The 19187-nt window shown below is 31.3% G+C and overlaps 1 protein-coding gene across 2 annotated transcripts in view; it reads right to left on the bottom strand.

The window, feature by feature from the left end:
• Positions 1-5535: 5535 nt before the first annotated feature.
• LOC118195868 (rho guanine nucleotide exchange factor 10-like protein) overlaps positions 5536-19187 on the bottom strand; it is a 163668-nt gene continuing 150016 nt past the window's right edge. For both annotated transcript variants that reach the window (XM_035367208.2, XM_085808331.1), the window contains one exon: positions 5536-13040. In XM_035367208.2, the coding sequence (XP_035223099.1) occupies positions 12647-13040 (394 nt within the window). In that variant the 3' untranslated portion in view covers positions 5536-12646. The remainder of the gene's footprint in view (positions 13041-19187) is intronic.

Raw genomic sequence — 19187 nt, 5'->3', positions numbered from 1 at the left:
CATTTCAATTTTTTCAATTTTCCGGAAAAAAATCACTTCGCGCACGCTTTGCAACGTTTTCTTAATGCTAAGATGGTCTGTAGTAGGTGCATGATGCAGTTCTTGCAAAATACTGAGCCGTAAACTGGCTGGGATAACTGGTCTTAATTCATTATTCTCATTTGTTGTTTCAAAATAAAACAAGAGATTATTAGTTATCTCACAATTTGCTGCTTTGTTTCTAATAGCCACTATATTCGGACGTTCAAAATTCTCTGGGTCTTTTAGATATCTCTAAATTCTGGATCAATCTGTAACTCGGTAATGATAGTTTCACGACAGCCCACAATTTTTGACATTTTACATCATTGCCTTCTTCGTCTAATTTTATTCATGATAAAACATCGACACTACCTTTGGCTTTCTCGGGCATATGTTTAATTATTAAGTTGTATGTAGTTGACCCATGTTGGGGATAAGGTTTTTCCGGAGTATAACCGACCCACAGCAGCATGATCCGAATATATTGTCACTGGTGCGTTGCCGAAATATGCTCTAAACTTTTGCACCCACAAAAGTACAACCCTTTTTGTGGCCGTGTAATTTAGCAGTGTTTAGTTTAGAGTTTTACTAAAATAGGTCACGGGCTGACCTCTCTGCCTAAAGCATAATCTAGGCACCGGCGGATATTTCAAGATTTTCATCCGCTTCAGGAAATTTTAATATTGTCGCTTTTATTAACGAAGTTTATAACTTCTCAAATGCCGTATTAGCCTCAGCTGACCAAGAAAACCTTGCATTTTCTCTTTTTAATTATATTAGCGGTTCGGCTATTTGGGCAAAGCCCTTTCTTTATAAACGTTCGATAGTAAGAACACATGCCCGAAAATGACGGTGTTTGGCATCGGGTAGTTTTTTATGGCAATTATTTTAGTCTTCAGATATGAATGTGGTTTTCAGAACATCCTCGGGTTTCATAGCTATTTGAAAATATTCCGAGGTAAGATTTAACGTGTCCATTCATTTAGTTGACTTAATTTTCCTTATTATTTTTGTTTCAATTTTAGGCAGCGGATAAACGGGATATTTCGTTAAACTATTTAGCTTCCTATAGCCAATAACAAATCACTAAGCTTTAAATTTTGCTGAATAATTCAGCTTCCAGCTTTGACCACGGGAAATGATTTTAGCAGGGCGCTTTTACATCTTTCAAACGTGTATGTCTCACTGCTTATTTCTACTAATAAAAAATTTACCGAGTTCTTTATATCAGCTTAAAACATTCCAAAAGGAGAGAAACATCCAATATGTTTCTCTCCTTTTGGAATGTTTTTGTCATTTGTTGATGAAAATTGTCTTCATTATTTATTGGTGTTTTTTTCATGTTATAAGTAATTACTTGTTTGGACTTTCGGAATTACATTTCTTTTGTTTACTTGTTTCTTGCTTGTGCCCTTTTCACAATATGTCCACTGACAGGAACCGATTTTGTAAGTTACGCCTTAAGCGTACGAAATTCTTGAATCATCTACAGTTTCTACTTAAATGCAAACATCAAAATTTCATTCCCAAATTTATACATGTGAAATGTAGCTTTAAAGCTTCCGTTCACGTTTCAAAAATTTTGCATAAATTCAAATTGGCACTTCTTCGTCACATTATAAGGGTCACACGCAAACGTTTATCTAAAATTGAATTTGAATTATATTACCTCCATTTAAAAATTGCTAATTCCACTGAAAATTTTTCCTCATTTGAACATACATCCTGGTCTAGAACCGATACCGTTTGTCAACGGCATAAAAATGTGCTCATTTCTAAATTCCAAAAACTCACACACCAGTCGGATAGTCCCAATTATCTAGCTGATCTTCCCACTGTAAACGTTAACTCCATCGTTAATATCTCCAATAGGAATCTTTCGGAGGATCAGTTAAAAGTATTAAAATATAATTTCAACTTTTCAAAGACATCTAAACCTTCAATTCCTCAAATCATCGCCCCTATAGAGAAAGCCTTTAAATTCTCCAAAATTTCGGAAACGCAGAAGGATACAATCCGCCACCTAATTACTCATAACGTTAATTTTAACAATAAATCTTTGGGTTCTAATCTTAGCAAAAAGGAAAATGAGATCTTACGTGAAATTCATTCTGATACTAATATCATTATCTCTAAAGCTGATAAGGGCGGACAGATCGTTGTTATGGACAAACACACATATATTACTGGGGTCTCTAAATTGATAAATGAAGGCCCATACTGCTCGATCCCTAAAGATCCTTCAACTTCGGACCTCATGAAAGTAAAAAGTGCTATTAAATCTTCCCACATTCTGCCAACTCAGTTGAAGAAATCACTTATTCCGCCTATTACTAATTGCGCTAGACTTTATGCTCTTCCAAAAGTCCACAAAACCGGTATTCCTTTTCGACCAATTGTTTCCAACATAGGTACTGCTTCATATCCTTTGGCCAAATATTTAGTTTCCAGATTTTCTCCTCTACTTGATAACAATATTCACACTGTAAAAAATTCTGTTGAAGTCATTGATAAACTTAAAAATATTTCCCCACTTCGTTCCATTATGGTTTCATTTGATGTCAAATCATTGTTTACTAATGTTCCGGTCGAAGGAGCACTAAATTGTCTTGAAACTAGGCTTCGGGAATTTCACTTCACACATACTGAAATTAATGAGTTGGTTTTGCTTACTAAAGTTTCTCTAAGTCAAACCCACTTTGTTTTCCAAAATGCATATTTTCGTCAAGTTGAAGGATTGGCTATGGGTAATCCTCTCAGTCCGGTACTTGCTGACATTTATATGCACTATTTTGAGATGAAATTATTTGATAAATTATCTTTTCGTCTTTGGATTCGGTATGTTGACGACACTTTCGCACTTTTTGACGGTTATAAAGAGGATTTATCCGAGATTCTATCTATTATGAATTCAATTGATCCAGCCATCCAATTCACTCTTGAAATTGAATCCAACAATTCCCTCCCCTTCCTCGATATTCTTATAATCCGCAATGAAACCGATTTTAGCACCACTGTGTACCGTAAACCCTTTGCAGTTTGTTTACCACCCCATGCCAAGTCATGCCACCCTGTTAAGCAAAAAATGGCTTCTTTTTACTATTATGTTTTCCGCGCGCTAAAAGTTTGTTCCTCTGAATCTTTGCTTACCAACGAACTTAATTATTTGAGAGCAGTTGCGATTGACCGTGGATTTTCTCCCGTGATTATTGATAAAGCCGTCAAAAAATTTTCAGATTCCCATCAAAGAAGACATTCCACTGTTAGAAATAATATCAATGACCTTGTCGTGCTTCCATTTTATCCTTCTGTTAGCTATAAAATTGCACGGATTCTCCAGAAATTCAATTTTCAAGTCGGTTTCTCCCCTATTAATAAAATTCACCCTTCGATTCTAAAAGATTGCGTTTCTGTCTTGAATTCTTGGGGAATTTATAGTATATCATGTCAGTGTGGTTTAAGATATATTGGCCAAACAAAAAGAGCGTTGAAGTTTCGTATCAAGGAACATGAATCTTATGTCAAAAAAGGGGAAATTAACAAGTCTTCAATAGCGTATCATAGCTGGACTTTTAACCATAATTTTGATTTTGGGTCTGCAAAAATCATCCAAAAGGCTTCTTCCATAGGCGAATTGGATTTTCTTGAGGCTTTTCACATTCACAAAGATTTAGAAAGTTTAGTTAATGATTTGAAGTCCAATCCAGTCCTTCCTAATGCCTTTAAAATTCTACTGTCTTAATTCAATTATTTTTGCCGATAGATGGCGTTACCTCCTCGCACTTGGTACTACCAGAGGGTATAAAAATCCGTTCAGTGGTTGCTTTCCATTATTTGAAGTTCAGATTTTGAGCGTAATGTGCATTTGCCCCTCGCTCCCTATTTTAACTTCGCTAATATTTCTTTATGCTTGATCAGACAGCCTGGCTCAGTAAAAGTAGGCGGCCAGTGCAACTCTGATTAAAAATCTAGTTATAACCACGTGCAGTGCTGATAAGCACCACGTGTTTCTGTGATTCCTATTTTCTTCTTTCTATGTATTTCTTTCTCCTGATGAGGAGGGACCTTTAGCTGCCCTCGAAATCGATTGAGTGTTTCATTATACCTACGCTAAATATAAGGTTGTTTTTTACGATTTTGATTGTGACATTAGCGTGTTTCTCTTCTAGTCTACAGAAATGACTATTTAAAACATTTTTGCAATTGGAAGCGCACCACCTATGGTTGCAAAAACAAATGCTCAGTAAGTGCTTACATGGACACAAATCAAAGATTAACCTTTTCGGGATGGGAGTGTCATGTATATATCAGGCTGCAGATTGTATCACAAAGTCGGATGTGTCATATATGAATCAGGACAGGTGTCCTACATGTGAAATTTTAGACAGAATGTTAAATTAATATCTTTTTTTCTGCTACTAGATGTAGCCCTATATCTGTTATGGTGAAGTTTTATTAAGAATGGAGAATGCCGACATTCATTCCATTGCAGTACTTTTTATTTTTGGTATTTTGTTTCAGAATCAAAGCAGAAATCATGGATTGAGTGATGGAAATAAACAGAGCTGGCTAATTATTTACTGTATCAGCTCGTAAAAACTGGGGAAGTTCTCAGTGCTTCTGAGCACTTTTGTTTTTACTTTTGGTGATATGGAGATTATATATCCTATTATTTTAGAGATTTTATGCATTACTCTTAGAGCTTCACTAGTAGTAAGGAAAATATTTTGTGTATTGTTTCGCAAAACATATTTTATACTTCAAATGGTAAAATACAATGATAAAGTTTTCAAATTATTTCTTAACCCCAGTGTTCCTCTCATAATGTCCTAAAAATTGGAACAGACCACAATTTAATTTATGCAATTTTTGTTTTGTTAGGCTTAGCAATGCACTGTCCATCCCAACACGACAGTGCATCCTGTCCCAACACAGCACATCATTGACTGAGGCACGCCTTGCAAAACGGTTAAGTATAAAGTGAAATCAAGTGGCATACTATTAAAGTATTTGGTTTTGAAACCGTTCCCTAAATTTAGACAAAGTAAACATTCTAAACAAATGAAATTTTATACAGCAACTGATTCTAGTACACTCTTTTACTACATAATTTAGTTCTTGCTCCCATTGCAGGTAGATTTAATAAAAACAAAAGTATTGTTATGACTTATCTCACTCATCTGATAGTACCACATCAGAACAAGATCACAAAATTCATCATGGAAAGCAGAGCAAATTTGCACCTGTTGTTGGCAAGAGCCTTGGTGACATTACAATTCCACCCCCAATCTTGATGGACAGCACCCCGGAAGAACGTGTCTGAGGGTCTCCCACCTTTTTCCCTACCACCACTGTCTCAGGATGAAAAAGAGTACATATTTTTCCATTCCACACCAATCAAAAGAACAATTTTGCATTTCACAAAGATGGAAATCAATATGGCTGAAGTGCAGAAACAATGATTTCAGGTAAATAAGGGTTGGATAAAAAGACACAAGAACAAACAACAAAAACAACAGATATAGACACTTTTTATTGAGAATTCGTTTTTGTACAGAAGAGTGCCAACATCATTAAAAGTGCTGTTTATAAAATAATAAAGCCCTATATAAATGGTACTTTAACATACCATGCAGTGCTCAAGGCACTACGTTCAAATTTTCAGCAGTAATGATTGTTTAGTACAAGGCTTAAAGAATATCCCTGGTTATGGGTTATTCAGATTTTTTGAATTAACATAGATTTATTTCATATTTTAAACAGACTCTCATAATGATAATATGCTTTCTCAATTTCTAAAATCTGAACTGTAAACTCAGCATAATAAAACCAATGAAATAGTGAAACTTTTAGAGTAAATTTAAAAATAAATACCAACATTTCTGATACATATTTTGCAATGATTATGCAGCCGTTCTAACTTTAAAAAATACAGGTTTCACATTCAGTTGTAATTAATGACTCAAAAATATAAGACATTATTACAAAACAGTCAGACCACATAACAAAACATATTTCATGTAAGAAAGTCATTGTGTGTTCCACTATACGAATTTCGTGGAATCAAGTTCTCAAATTGAATGAATTATGAAAAATCTTTAGTTTATTTAATATAATTGTGCAGCTTACCAACTTTTAGATATATCTATACAATACTTCCACCAGTAAAATGGCAGGTTCTTCAAGTATAAAAAATACTGACACAAAAAGCATGTGCAAATTCAAGTTATTCTGGTATGGAAATTGACAATACAAAACATTCTTTCACATCATAAATACAGATTCTTATCCTAAAAACTAACTGTAGAGTAAAAAAAGCAACTGCAATATAATAATGTGATAAAAAGGAACTAAACTAGTCACAGTACAAAAACATTAAAATACAAGTCTCTTGTCAAAGTGATTTAATTTTTGTAAAATGGACATATTAGTGTTTAAAAACATAAATTTTAAAATTATTTTTAAAAGAACATGGATAGATATATACGTGCCACATGGTTAGGATGTTAAACAAAATTATCTTACCAGATTTGAAGTAAAAGAAAATTACATCATGCTAATGTAATAATTAATTGGAAACAGTCGCAGCTCAAATACTTCTTTCAATGGATAGATATTCAGTATAATAATCTTCAGTATGTATTTTCATATGTTACATACACTTCTTTAATAAATCTATACATTTCTAAAAAACCAGTATTGTATAAAATTCAATCTTTTGATTGGGAAATGTTTTAAATTTAAATGATCTACTAATTTCAAGACAACATCATGTGGGCTTTCAATAAAAACTCATATCAAATTATCATCTGAAAATGAAGGACATTTTTCATTAAAAATCACAGTTAATCTAAGCTTGGCTGTTTTATAATTAAAAAATAATTTAAAATGAGTCCATGAAACACACAAGTTGCATTACATTCACAATGCAATATTTTTTGTCCAAAACATTAAAATGGCAGATGTTATTTAAAGTACAGATGAAATGTCTGCCCAATCACAATGTATATTAAGTAGCTAGAAATAACAAATATCTTATAGGCAGAGTTCATAAGAGTTCCATATTAATTAAAACTTCTTGTTTACAAATAAACGTGAATAAAATGGCAAAAATATTCATTATTAAAAGTATATATGAAACAAAAATCTTAAAATATTTGAACTTTTTAACACTTGAACACAATATTTTCTCCATCTCTAGCAGCATAAGTAACATGCATATAATAACCATTAAACTTATTTTCATTGACAAAATGAAATTGCAATAAAAATTTTACTTCATTCAATACACTTCACACTGTCTGAAAGGAATATGTGCAACTATAATTATGAACATATAATTTACAACTAAATAAATATATGGGTTCTTTTGAATAGATGTATAGTTCTACATTAATATAAATTTAAAATAGAACTTCTTTGCAATTCTAAAAATGATAATTGAAAGTGATATATTTTAAAGATATATGAAACAAAAAGGTGAAAATGATAATGTATTAAAGGATTTCATATTGCAACCAGGGATATCTACTGAAAGTACAAGGCACATTTCACAAGCCTAATAAAGGAACTTGATCTTTTCAGAACACTAACTTTTTACACTCGCATAATTATCTACAATTTACAATTCTACATACAGCTCAAACAAATAAGATATCTTAACTTTATTACATCGTCTATGACAATGTATTTCCAAAAACTTACTTACATACATGATTCTTAAAAGCTTCAGACAATTCAATAAAAATATATTTTAAATATTTTGACATTAAGAAGCATTATTAAACATATATAAAGAAAGCAATAATCTCAGAACTTTGATCAAAGAAATGAGATTTTTACCCTGATGAATAAAATGTTATGAACCATCATGTAGAGATCCTAATCAGGATGATTCTTATACTTTATTATGATTTACAAAAGGTAACAGGCTAAATTTCTACCTAAAATATGGCAGCTATTAAAAAAAGCATTTATATTAAAATCACTACGAATTCTGAAAAATCAAAGCAGAATACATGGTATAGCACAAGAGGGGGAAAAAATTCAGAAATTCTAAATAATATTCTATTTAATAAATAAATATTTGCATAGATGCCAAAAGACTGAAAAAGAAAAGGATACATAATAAAATATATTATAGAATTCTGAGGATTCTAAATATTAAGGAGTAATATAAAAAACTTGATTATAATCACAGGATATATAATACACTGATCTGGCAAATATTTGCTGAGTAAAAAGTAATTAAAGACAGGCAGAGTGCACAGAATAAATCAGCCAAAATTATAAAAATCTCATTCAATAACAATTTTCTTGAACAGCCAGTCTAGCCTGTCAACAAGATATATCTTAAACCAATTTACATCTAAAATTTCAACATTACGAAATTCGATTATAAAAAATAAGCCTATTTATATCCATTAACGTAATTATTTACAGAATAGAATTACAAACTAGGACTTTCATACCAAACCAAAAGAAAAATACAAACCTTAAAGTGTATGTGCTATGAATAATAAAATACACACACACACACACATATATATATATATAGAATTATATTAATGACTAGGATAGGAGATAACAGTATTTTGAAGTATAGTGTAATACAATGTTTTACATTACATATGCTATGCAAATATATTTATCAACTAAATAAACACTATTTTTCACTTAATAACAATGAAAGATAAATTTTCAAAAATTAAGAGACCTGAGAATTAAGTTTAAAATATCTCTAATAATGCTTAGTGTAATACTTCAAAAAATTAAAGCATAATATAGCACACATATATTCTTATCCAATTAGCAGATTAAATATAAAATCTATGACTCTCGATGAAGATGACAGTTTATTATTTTGATGAACATCACAAGTGCGGCTATATTTTAAATGGTGGAAACAAGCTTTTCAGCATAATGTCTACAATGCCAGATCCAAGTCTAAGAAAATAGGTTATATAATTTCTTTTCTGAAATTAATCAATTTCATTAAAGTTTATGCAGATATGAAGACAAAAATTTACAGCAACATGAATATGAAACAACAGACATTTTCACGGGCTTATATCTTTCTATCAAGAGCATATGAAAGATATAACAAAATGCAAAATAAAATTCCAAAAATACTTGTTCCCTTTAATTAATGAAATGATATTTGTTCCCAATACAAGTAAAAATCCTTAATTTCTTCACACTATTTTCCAATGACATCAGTATAATTCTATACAGTTATTCAATTTAGATACATGTGAAGTAAAAAAAAAAAAAAAAAAAAAAAAAAAAAAAAAAAAAAAACTGATATGTCACTGGATACAAGCTCATTACAAAATTATCATTCTGAAAAAAAAAAAAAAAAAAACCTCCTCTCAAGGGAAAATGCCAAAGGAAAGCCTATTCAAAAATATTAGAGCTGCCAAATAATTTAAATTTCACAGGATAAAAAAAATATAAATAGCTGACAATTTTAATCAACCTTTCATCTTTAATAAAATTCAAAAACATCATTTCCATCAGATGTTATGAAAAGTATAGAAGCAAGTTCTATGAGTAACAAAAATTACAAATACACATTTGCTGCTGATTATCATATATGACAAATAAAAAGTATACTGAAATTTTGAAGCACTCAAAATAACTTTTTCCAATAAAAATATCCTATTAAAATTTAGTGGGATTAAAAAAACTGGTATAAAATTTAAACTGTTTTTTTATACAAGAATCACCTATCTCACGTAAAATAAATTAATAAATGCTTATGCTACAACTGAAAAGAATGCCTAATTAAAGCTATGCTGGTTTACAACAGTACTACAGAAATAGGAATTCAAGGATTACCAAGATTTTCTATTGATTTAGTTTTAAAAGATTCATTATTAACTGAGGAACACAAGAGATGCCCAATAAAAGACGGAAGAAATCTACACCCAAATTTCATGTTACATTACTCAGCCAAAAAATACTTAAAGATAAGTGATGAACGAATCAGATCATTTAAACAGTGGTGTAGTAAGCTTAACTGCCCCCCCCAAAACACAGTAATATAATGTACAGAATATATTAACAAGAAAATTATGCAAATAATAATAAAATGCTGAATCTGCCATAAAATACTCTAAAATATATTAATAGTCACTACCTAACTACACTAGCATTGAATTCGGAAATGCATGTGTCGGCAGAAAAATCAAACATACGATTATCTAGAATTAGTTAAAAAAGTACTTATTTTACATATTTTTATAATTTTTTAAAAAAAATGTACAATTTTTAAACAATTAAAAGTTTAATATATTTTTAGATAAAGGAAAATTATAACATTTACAAAGTTAGGAATATGCAAATTTAGTTTGTGACGTCGAAAACTACGCATTTTAGATGAGTAAGGAGCGACCTGCAGCATTCCTTTTGTAGTAGGAGATTAAAAACAATTGACAAGTGTTGAATGCTTTGTGGCAGTGACTATATGGTGTCTCAACAAGATGACGTAGTTGAATCAGTAGCCAGGGAGATCATCAGTCTTTTACAGGACACTTAAATGCAATCCATTGTAGCGGAAGCGTTAGGAGTCTTCCAAAATGTCATTTCTGGAAACTGGATATGTTTGAGAAATTCGGGACAAGGTCGCAATATCGTTTTAAAATAAAAAGCGGGAGCTATACGTGCATTTTGTTTAATAAAAATATATCTGTATTTTAGGTTAAATAAAGTGGTCAAAAAGAATATTTCGTATGCGAAGATATTTGATTGATGTACTGCAAACATTTTATCAGACAAATCAAGAAAATAAATAATTAATTATATTACAATAATCATTAATTTTAAATATATTTACCAGAAATCGATCAAAATAAAAACTGAAATTTTCCAGAAAATCTTGATTTAAAAACTTAACTTTTTGAAAATGTATGCAATTAGAGAATTATATAATTCAAGACTATTTTTTAAAGCATAGCACCAATTTAATAAATAATGAAAACACCATAACAGTTATTAAGAAATAAGCACAAAGCAAATTTCTATAAAGGAAAATTCTACTAGGTGCTTTAAGTTCAATTTATATATCCATTCAGCTAAACATCACAAACACTAAAAACATTAAAATATAATTATACCCAATTAGCATTTTTTGTACTGTATTTTTTTATATATGAATTATTAATGTATCACTGTGAGCCCACAAACATTAAAAAAGCTTAAATGATATTCAGTAACATATTCAAGAGTCTACAACTTAATTATTTTTACTGTAAAAATATTCAGTGAGGGCGGAAGACACAACAAGTACATATTCTGTTGTATCCCTTAACAAATATTTCAAACAGAACAAATGACAGATGTATAAACATAACATTAGTAGCCTGTTCTTAATACCTAATATTTCGATCAGATTAAAAATTTAATCAATAACTTGATATTACAAGTATACTGAAAATGAATTTAGCATCAAAACTTTTGCAAAGCAAAAAATTCAAATTATGTTTGTAATCCAAGGATTGCTTACAAAATCATTAATTTTTATCAAAATGGATAATTTCAGATACAATAAATATTATGTTTATTCATATACATTAGAACATAAGTAAATTTTAACAAAAATATGAAAACATGCACTACCTTTTTCAATAAAATACTAATGAATCTAGTATCTGAATTATTCTGTTATTTAGTTAAATACATCATAAATGAAAAAAAAAAAAAAAAAAAAAAAAAAAAATCGAATTTTTTGGACATTTTTATGAAGTTATACAATATATTTGATAAATTAGCTGTCTATAACATAATCCTTCACTGTTTAAGTATTAAAGACCATAATAATTATAAACAAAAGTAAAAAATAAAACAAAGATCCAAATCATGAATTGCAACATAGTTTCATTAGTTAGATAAAGTCAGGAAATGCTTTTTATTTATTTAACACCATTAAAATGTCGCATGCCAAATGGGAAAAAAACAGTATATGAAAGAAATTTACTTTCTGATATTTTATAATCAATTCAAAGAATTTACATAGTAAATTTATACATTACAGAATTTTTAAACAGCCTCTAAATCTCAGATACTATATTCTTATACACCCTAATATGATGAAAGAAAACCTAAGTATGTTTAAACAACCTACTTTTTTAAAAATATTTCCTATAAATTTTCATAACCAATAATCGGAATCAGTTTAAATTGAAATAATGATGACAAAAAAAAAAAAAAAAAAAAAAACAATTAATTTACTTCTCCAAGATTTTCTTTTTCTTTCCCTTTTTTTTCGGAAGGGGGGGGGGCTTTTTTCTTTTGTTGGTCTAGTAGCAAAAGTTTAAACACTGCAAATTATATACTTTCAAATAAGAAACAAAACATACTTTACATAAATATAAATCTCACAAAGGTATATATATATACCAGCTTCTAATTAAAATTAACAAAATGACAGATGTATTAAAATGCACTTTTTATATTTCAACTCTTATCACTCAAGCAGCATTTCACTTACGGTACAAACTTAATGACGGAATGAAACTAGACATTGTTGATGTAATAATGTACTTAAATCCTTCTAAAATTGAGAAATGTCAATGTTGAGATTTTCTTTCTTTTAAAGTATATTTACAAAAGTCCTTATGAGTATTTACAGTTTAACTTCCCAGATCATTACATGTGCATCAAGGCATGATTTTGAATCATGATCTTTCACTGGTTTACGCCAATTGATATAGCCACAGCCACCTGTCAACATTAGAACAGTCTTTTGAGTGGAATCCGTAACAGACTTTGGTACTGACTTATATACTGTTCGTCCTAAAGTAACTTGCGTAGGTAAGTTATGAGATTCTTCACAAATTTTCTGTACAGGAGAATGAACTTCTTCAACAGTGGATTCAGGTGAATGAACACTAATTTCAGTAGTAGCAGTAGACGTTGCTGTAGAAGCTGTATCATAAGCAGCAGAAGAATCAGAATCCTCTGACACAGCCATGGTGGATAAATCCCAAGACCTGGGACGACCAGACTTCTGCTGAACCCTAAAATTATACAATTCAATTAGACTGAGTAAAATTTTATTGTATTAATTTTTTCACTTTCAATTTGAAGAATTTCCTACGGTATTACTAAATATTGCAATAAAATACAACCTTATTCATTTATTCCTTAGAGAAAGAGTCTTAAATTTGCAACCTCCATAGACGTTTTTGTGCTGCCCACAAATACATTTTAATTATGTCTTTATTGTTTTGGAAACAAAGATATAGACTGAGTTTATGAGCACAACCACTATTCAAGGCAGGGGGGGAATAAAACAAACCACTATTCAAGGCAGAGGGGGAATAAAACAAACTGGTTTGTGCTGTGTCTTTGTCACTGTTATGTCAGGCCAAGTGAGAACGTAATATGAGAATTTTGGATATTAGTACAATCAGTAAATTTAGTTTGCCAGCTAACAGCTGGTCGTGCTTCAGTATTCTGAAACTACTAGTTAAGATTAAAAATCAGTAATTTTAGTGGTTAATTCAACATACTGGAATTACCTGAAATACATGCAGTCTCACATTTAGTATTTAGCTATCAGTGCATTTCAATTACAAAGTAACCATTAAAAATTTCTTACATGTACCAAACCTTTAAATTTAAAATAGTAACTAGTCTTCTTAATATTAGTCACTATGTATACAGTATAAATGAAGTAACTGATTAAAGGACAAACTTAAAAGACAAAATTGCAGTCTGCATTTTCAATACAGTAGAACTGTACTAATGTTTTTATTTTCCTCACAAAATTTTTTATAGCATGATCTATTTCAGTAAAGAAGTAAATGAGAGATATGCAATATTCAAAACGAAAATAAGTTTTAACCTGTTGGCTTTATCCACTTCACTCCTGCAGGGATATTTTATAAATGACAAACTAAAGTCATAATGGTAGCGCAAAGTATATAACGTTACACTGCTCAAAAGAATTAGGAGAGCAAGCAAAAAAGTGAAAAAAACCATTGTACGATAGCTATGCTTGGGAATAAAATGGAGAATACAGGTATAATAAAAAGATACAGGGAAAAAAAAGGAGCAAAAAAACAATTGTATGTGAAATTTAATTCCTTGGAATGGCAGAAAGAACATGGCATGATGCTTCAGGGCAACAATTTTGTTACATGTAAATGAAAAAAACTTATTGTTTGGAAATGATGCAGTATGTTTAAAATGGCAAGTGGTCCCCACAAACTGCTATTGGCATGGATGTGATGAGGTTATCGATGAGACCTTGGGGGGAAACTGTTCCACTCCTGAAGAAATGGGATCTCCAAATCTTAGACAGTAACAGGAGGCCTTGGTCTTGCAGCAATGTGTCGTTTGAGTGTGTCCCAAATATGCTCGATCAGACCGAGATCAGAAGAGCATGCAGGAAGATCCATATGCTGTACTGTTTCCACAAGACAAGTTGTATGAGATCTGGAATTATCCTGCATTAACAGAAAGGTATTACCAATAGCTGCAGTGTAACGAACAACATGAAGTCTCAAAATCTCATCTCCATACCTTTAACTATCAAAGTGCTTGAATGATATATAGATATACGTTCTGAATATACAGGTTCGTATATCTGCTCATGCTGATTCCGTCACACAACCTCATCTGTAATGTGATCTTTCTTGAACGAATATAAGGTTAAGACTGCTCCTCTCGCCATACCAAAATGTCTGGTGTCAGTCTAAACTGAATCGGGATTCATGTGTGAGCACCTGACTCAATCACTTTGCATCCAACCTGTTCAGCAGCCCAACTTCTTCAGTCTGCACAGCATTTTGCTGTCAACTGAATATATACCACAGGCCTATGTGCATACAAACCACCCTCATGAAGCCTATTTCCGACTGTTTGGCTTGACAACCTTCGTATGTTGCCAAGAGAAACAGTCTTTGAATTTGCCACACATTGGCTATTTTGTCTCGACGAGCTGTTTACTGGATTTATCGATCATCATATGCTGTGGTACCATGTGGACGACCTTGTCCTAGTTGATGTCAAACATGCTGTTTCTTGAAATCGAGTCCACAGCCTTGCAACCACACTTCTTGCCACTCCCACAGCGTCTGCTATACTTCTTTCTATTTGCCTGGATTCCAGTCTCCTGATAATACGCTAAGCCATGGCTTCAGGAACATCACATTGTCATGACACTTTCTAGTAACCTTTCCTCATAACAAAAGCCGGAAGATGGAATTTCATTGCTGAGACAATGAAATCACTAGCTTCTACCAAATCCTAATTTCTGCACTTATATCCTTTTTCTGGTTTTTGATGTCATGAACACTGATTTACATACTGAAGTTTTCTTCTTCTGTTTTCTGTTACACCTTCGACAATGGATGTTTTGTTTTACATTAATTATCAGTAGCAATATTTGTGTGATTTCGTTAAAACTATGTACTCCCTTAATATGTTTTAGCAGTGTACTAGGTTGTACTACACAATATTATTAAGTGTTTATTTCAAATTTTAACCATACATGTATTAATCACAGGATTTCTGCAATCTGTCAGGTACCTTAATTACAAAGAAAAATTCTGAACTCATCAGCTTCATACTACATTTAAATAAATAGACAAAAATCAAAGTTCTCAAAAATCAGTGCAAATGATAAATGTAATTTATAGAAACAGATGCAAACAAAGCAAGCATGAAGTATTTTTTAGGACTGATTAACATAAATATATATCAATAGGCTGCAACTTAACATGGAATGCAGAAACATGCAGTTTTGAAAATTAAGACACTAAACATGAAATGAAATTACCAACATTAACGAACTTTAAGTATAATTAATTTCTTAAATATTAATTTAATTTTTGTTCTATATTCATTTCTTGCTCCAGCAATAATTTAAAACACCTCTTATTTTGGAAATAATGTAACAATGTTACACTCTTGAATTAGCATACCAAAATGTATAAATGCAAAATTTAGTTAGTTCACCAAATTTAGGCTAAACCTGTCAGAAACAGATAAGAATGACTTAACCAATTACACATACAAATATAGGGCTAAATTCCTGTTTTTTTTTTTTTTTTTTTTTTATTCAATTTATACAAGAATGGAAATTTTTAATAACATTGCGGACAGCAATTGCTGTGACGAGTTATACATCAAAAATGCCCTTTAAATTAAGCCCTCTGCAATAAAAGACAAGCACCTGCAATATGTGTTATATTGCAAGCAAAAGAAGAGCACATATGTACATGTTCCATGCGGCTAAAACCTTATAAAATACACGCCTTTTTAGATCCTGTATAAAATGGCTTTTACACAGTTTTGAGATTTGTTCACTTAAGTATCCCATTCTTACCACTAGATGACGAGCATTTGGCATTCCTCCCTTTTCTCTCTCTGACAGAGATCTGAAAATGAGACTGGATTTGAATGCATTGCAAGTAGGGAAAACATAAAAAAACCCTGCATGAGGAAAACCAGTTAAAATATAATTATAAGTGACTGCTGCCTTCTACCAATCTTGTAAATAGTGTAATTTAGTTTTTCCTTTGAATAAAATATATGTTATGACAATTTTGCTTCTTAATATGCAAAAAAGTTCATTGGAGCACCTGGCATTACGGACAATGAAGATAAGGTAAGAGAATTTTATATTACTTTTGATAATAATGAGCCTGTGCGACATTTGGTATGTATACCATCTCATTATTCAAAATGTTTTATTTTACCTTCTTTTATTATCCGACACTGGTGTCCAAAATGAAAGTTACATATTTTTTGCAATTACTCAGTTTAAAAACTGATGTCATACATAATTTGCGAAGTTGTAAATATAAAGTAAACATTTGGTGGCAGTTAAAATGATAGGTGTTTTTTCTAGTTCCCCCCCCCCCCCCAGTTACTAGTTTCTGAATTTGTGAAATTTGCCTCTTCAAAGCAAAATCTTAACTGACTAGTTTAAGTTAAAATGTGCTTTTACAATTGTTTAGATGATGAATGGAGATGATGAAACAATGATAGCCTTGAGGCTGGCAAGTCTCACTCAATTGTTCCCAAGTGCCACGAACTGTGGTATCCAGGCAAGGCACAGATTCCAAATTATGGGCACCATCTCCAGGAAGCTCAGCTAAAGCCATCAAAGAGACATGACACCAGCAAATGATCAATACATGGTATTAAATGCATATTGCCATTGAGAGATGAGGCTAGATCTCTGGAACTTGCTGCAGCGTATGGAACAATATCCAGGCAAACTGTATATAGACCCGTAGCAGAAATGTCCCTGTTAGTCCTATATTTCCACCTCAACAGACTGCAAAAGTGAAACAGTCTTTTACGGAGCCTGGCATACCTTTCATGGACTCGACAAGATTGGGGCATGCACTGTTCAGTGATGAGTTATGATTCAGCACAGAGATTTTCTATGAATCTTCAATTAGAGAAAGCCTGGAGGCCTACCATCATATCTCTAACATACAAAAAATTGACCTTACAGTAAAAAAACCAGAGTTCTTGTAAGGAGAGGCACCATGCTGAGTGACTGTACACTACTGCACGTCTTCAATACAGGCACTGTGACCACACCGCTTTACAGAGATCAGATTCTTCAGTCTTATGTAAAGCTTTTTCAGGAAGCTGTTGGAAAGATTTTTTTTCTGGATCAATAAATATGAGGCCACAGTGAGTTAAACTGGTTGATGAGTTTCTGTGAAAGAGGGATCTGGCCAGTAAAGTTGCTGGATTTATATCTTAAAACAACATGTTTGGAAGTCTTTATAAAGAACCATTAATCAATGTCAACACTTTTCCAGAACCTCCTCACATTAAAATCCTTGCTTTTAGAATAATGTGATTTATTTCCTCAAGCTATTATCAGAAACCCCATTCACAGTATAAGGGGTCGATACACTTCTTACTTATTGACCATGCTGAAAATATCATATTTTAGATATTTTAGTTTAATATGCATATCAGAAAGCCTTTACTATCTGTTTATTTTGTTAATACTGTTGGTTGTCTCATAGTATTGGACATGTACACGATATTTCATTAAAATAAACCAATACTTTTTTTGTGAGAGTATGTTTTGCATTAATAATCTTAAGTTTTGGATGCCAGAATAAGTATCATCGTGATGAGTGGGTTTATGAAAACAAAGACAAATAAGTAATTAAAACAAATCAAGCCAATACTAACTGTTTGAAAACAACTCTTTATGAAAGATCCAAAAACCTGTGAAACTAAGTAGGTGAATGCTGTTATTTTGAAGCATTTGTATATGTTTCAAACAGTTGCAGGTAATCAATACTTAAATATTGCTTTAATATGAATAAATAAGCAGAATATTAAAGAAATAAAAAAAGATTTACTTTAAATACCCAGATAAAATTTCCCAAAAATATAAATTATCCTAAAATAAAAATATAAATGAAGCAAAAGATAATACAAAAAATCCAATTGTTTTTATTCAAAATTTTATCCAAGAATAGATCAGCAACACAATTATCCCCCCCCAAAAAAAAAACCCTAAGTACCAACCTAGTAGTATCAATGACAAAATTTAGCTTTTCTTAATAATTCTTCTGAACGTTTTTGCCAACTAATGATTTTTAACCATTATGGTTCACAAAATGTTAATACTTAAATCTTGTCTGATTTTTTCTTTATGACTCAAATTTTTTTTCAAAACCGGCATCAAGGTTTCTAACAGATAACTCACAATTTGTTATTTCCTTTTTCAGCTAGAGATACTAAAAAACTGTTTACAAAATAAATTTATAGTCTGAATGCATGAAGTTAACAATTTCCTCTTTAGTTCAAAACTGAAAACTGCAAATATCTATAATGTTTCCTGAAACATGTTCAAGAATTCCTATGAAGGGAGCTTTAAAAAAAGAATAGCAAAACAAGAAACTCCATTGTAAAAAAATTAAGAATATAAAATTCCTATTAAATTATTTCATATTCTGCCTTACATATCTGTTACATCATGAGTGAAAAGATCATAACATTTTGGCTAGATATTGAAGCAAGGAGATAAACCACTGGTCTGAATGCAGCAAGGAGCTGATAAAGCAACGAAGGCCATCAAAAATACAAGTTGAGCATGCACATGCTATGCTGGTTAACTGCAATGATTATCCAAAAGTAACATTTCAAAGGCGGAGGTCTCCTTGTAAAATTGT

This window comes from Stegodyphus dumicola, chromosome X1, assembly GCF_044657685.1.
Source record: "Stegodyphus dumicola isolate Sdum_Otavi_A_Nest chromosome X1, ASM4465768v1".
Taxonomy (NCBI): domain Eukaryota; kingdom Metazoa; phylum Arthropoda; class Arachnida; order Araneae; family Eresidae; genus Stegodyphus; species Stegodyphus dumicola.
The sequence above is the reverse complement of the archived record's forward strand: the minus strand, read 5'-3'. Positions and strand labels throughout refer to the sequence as shown.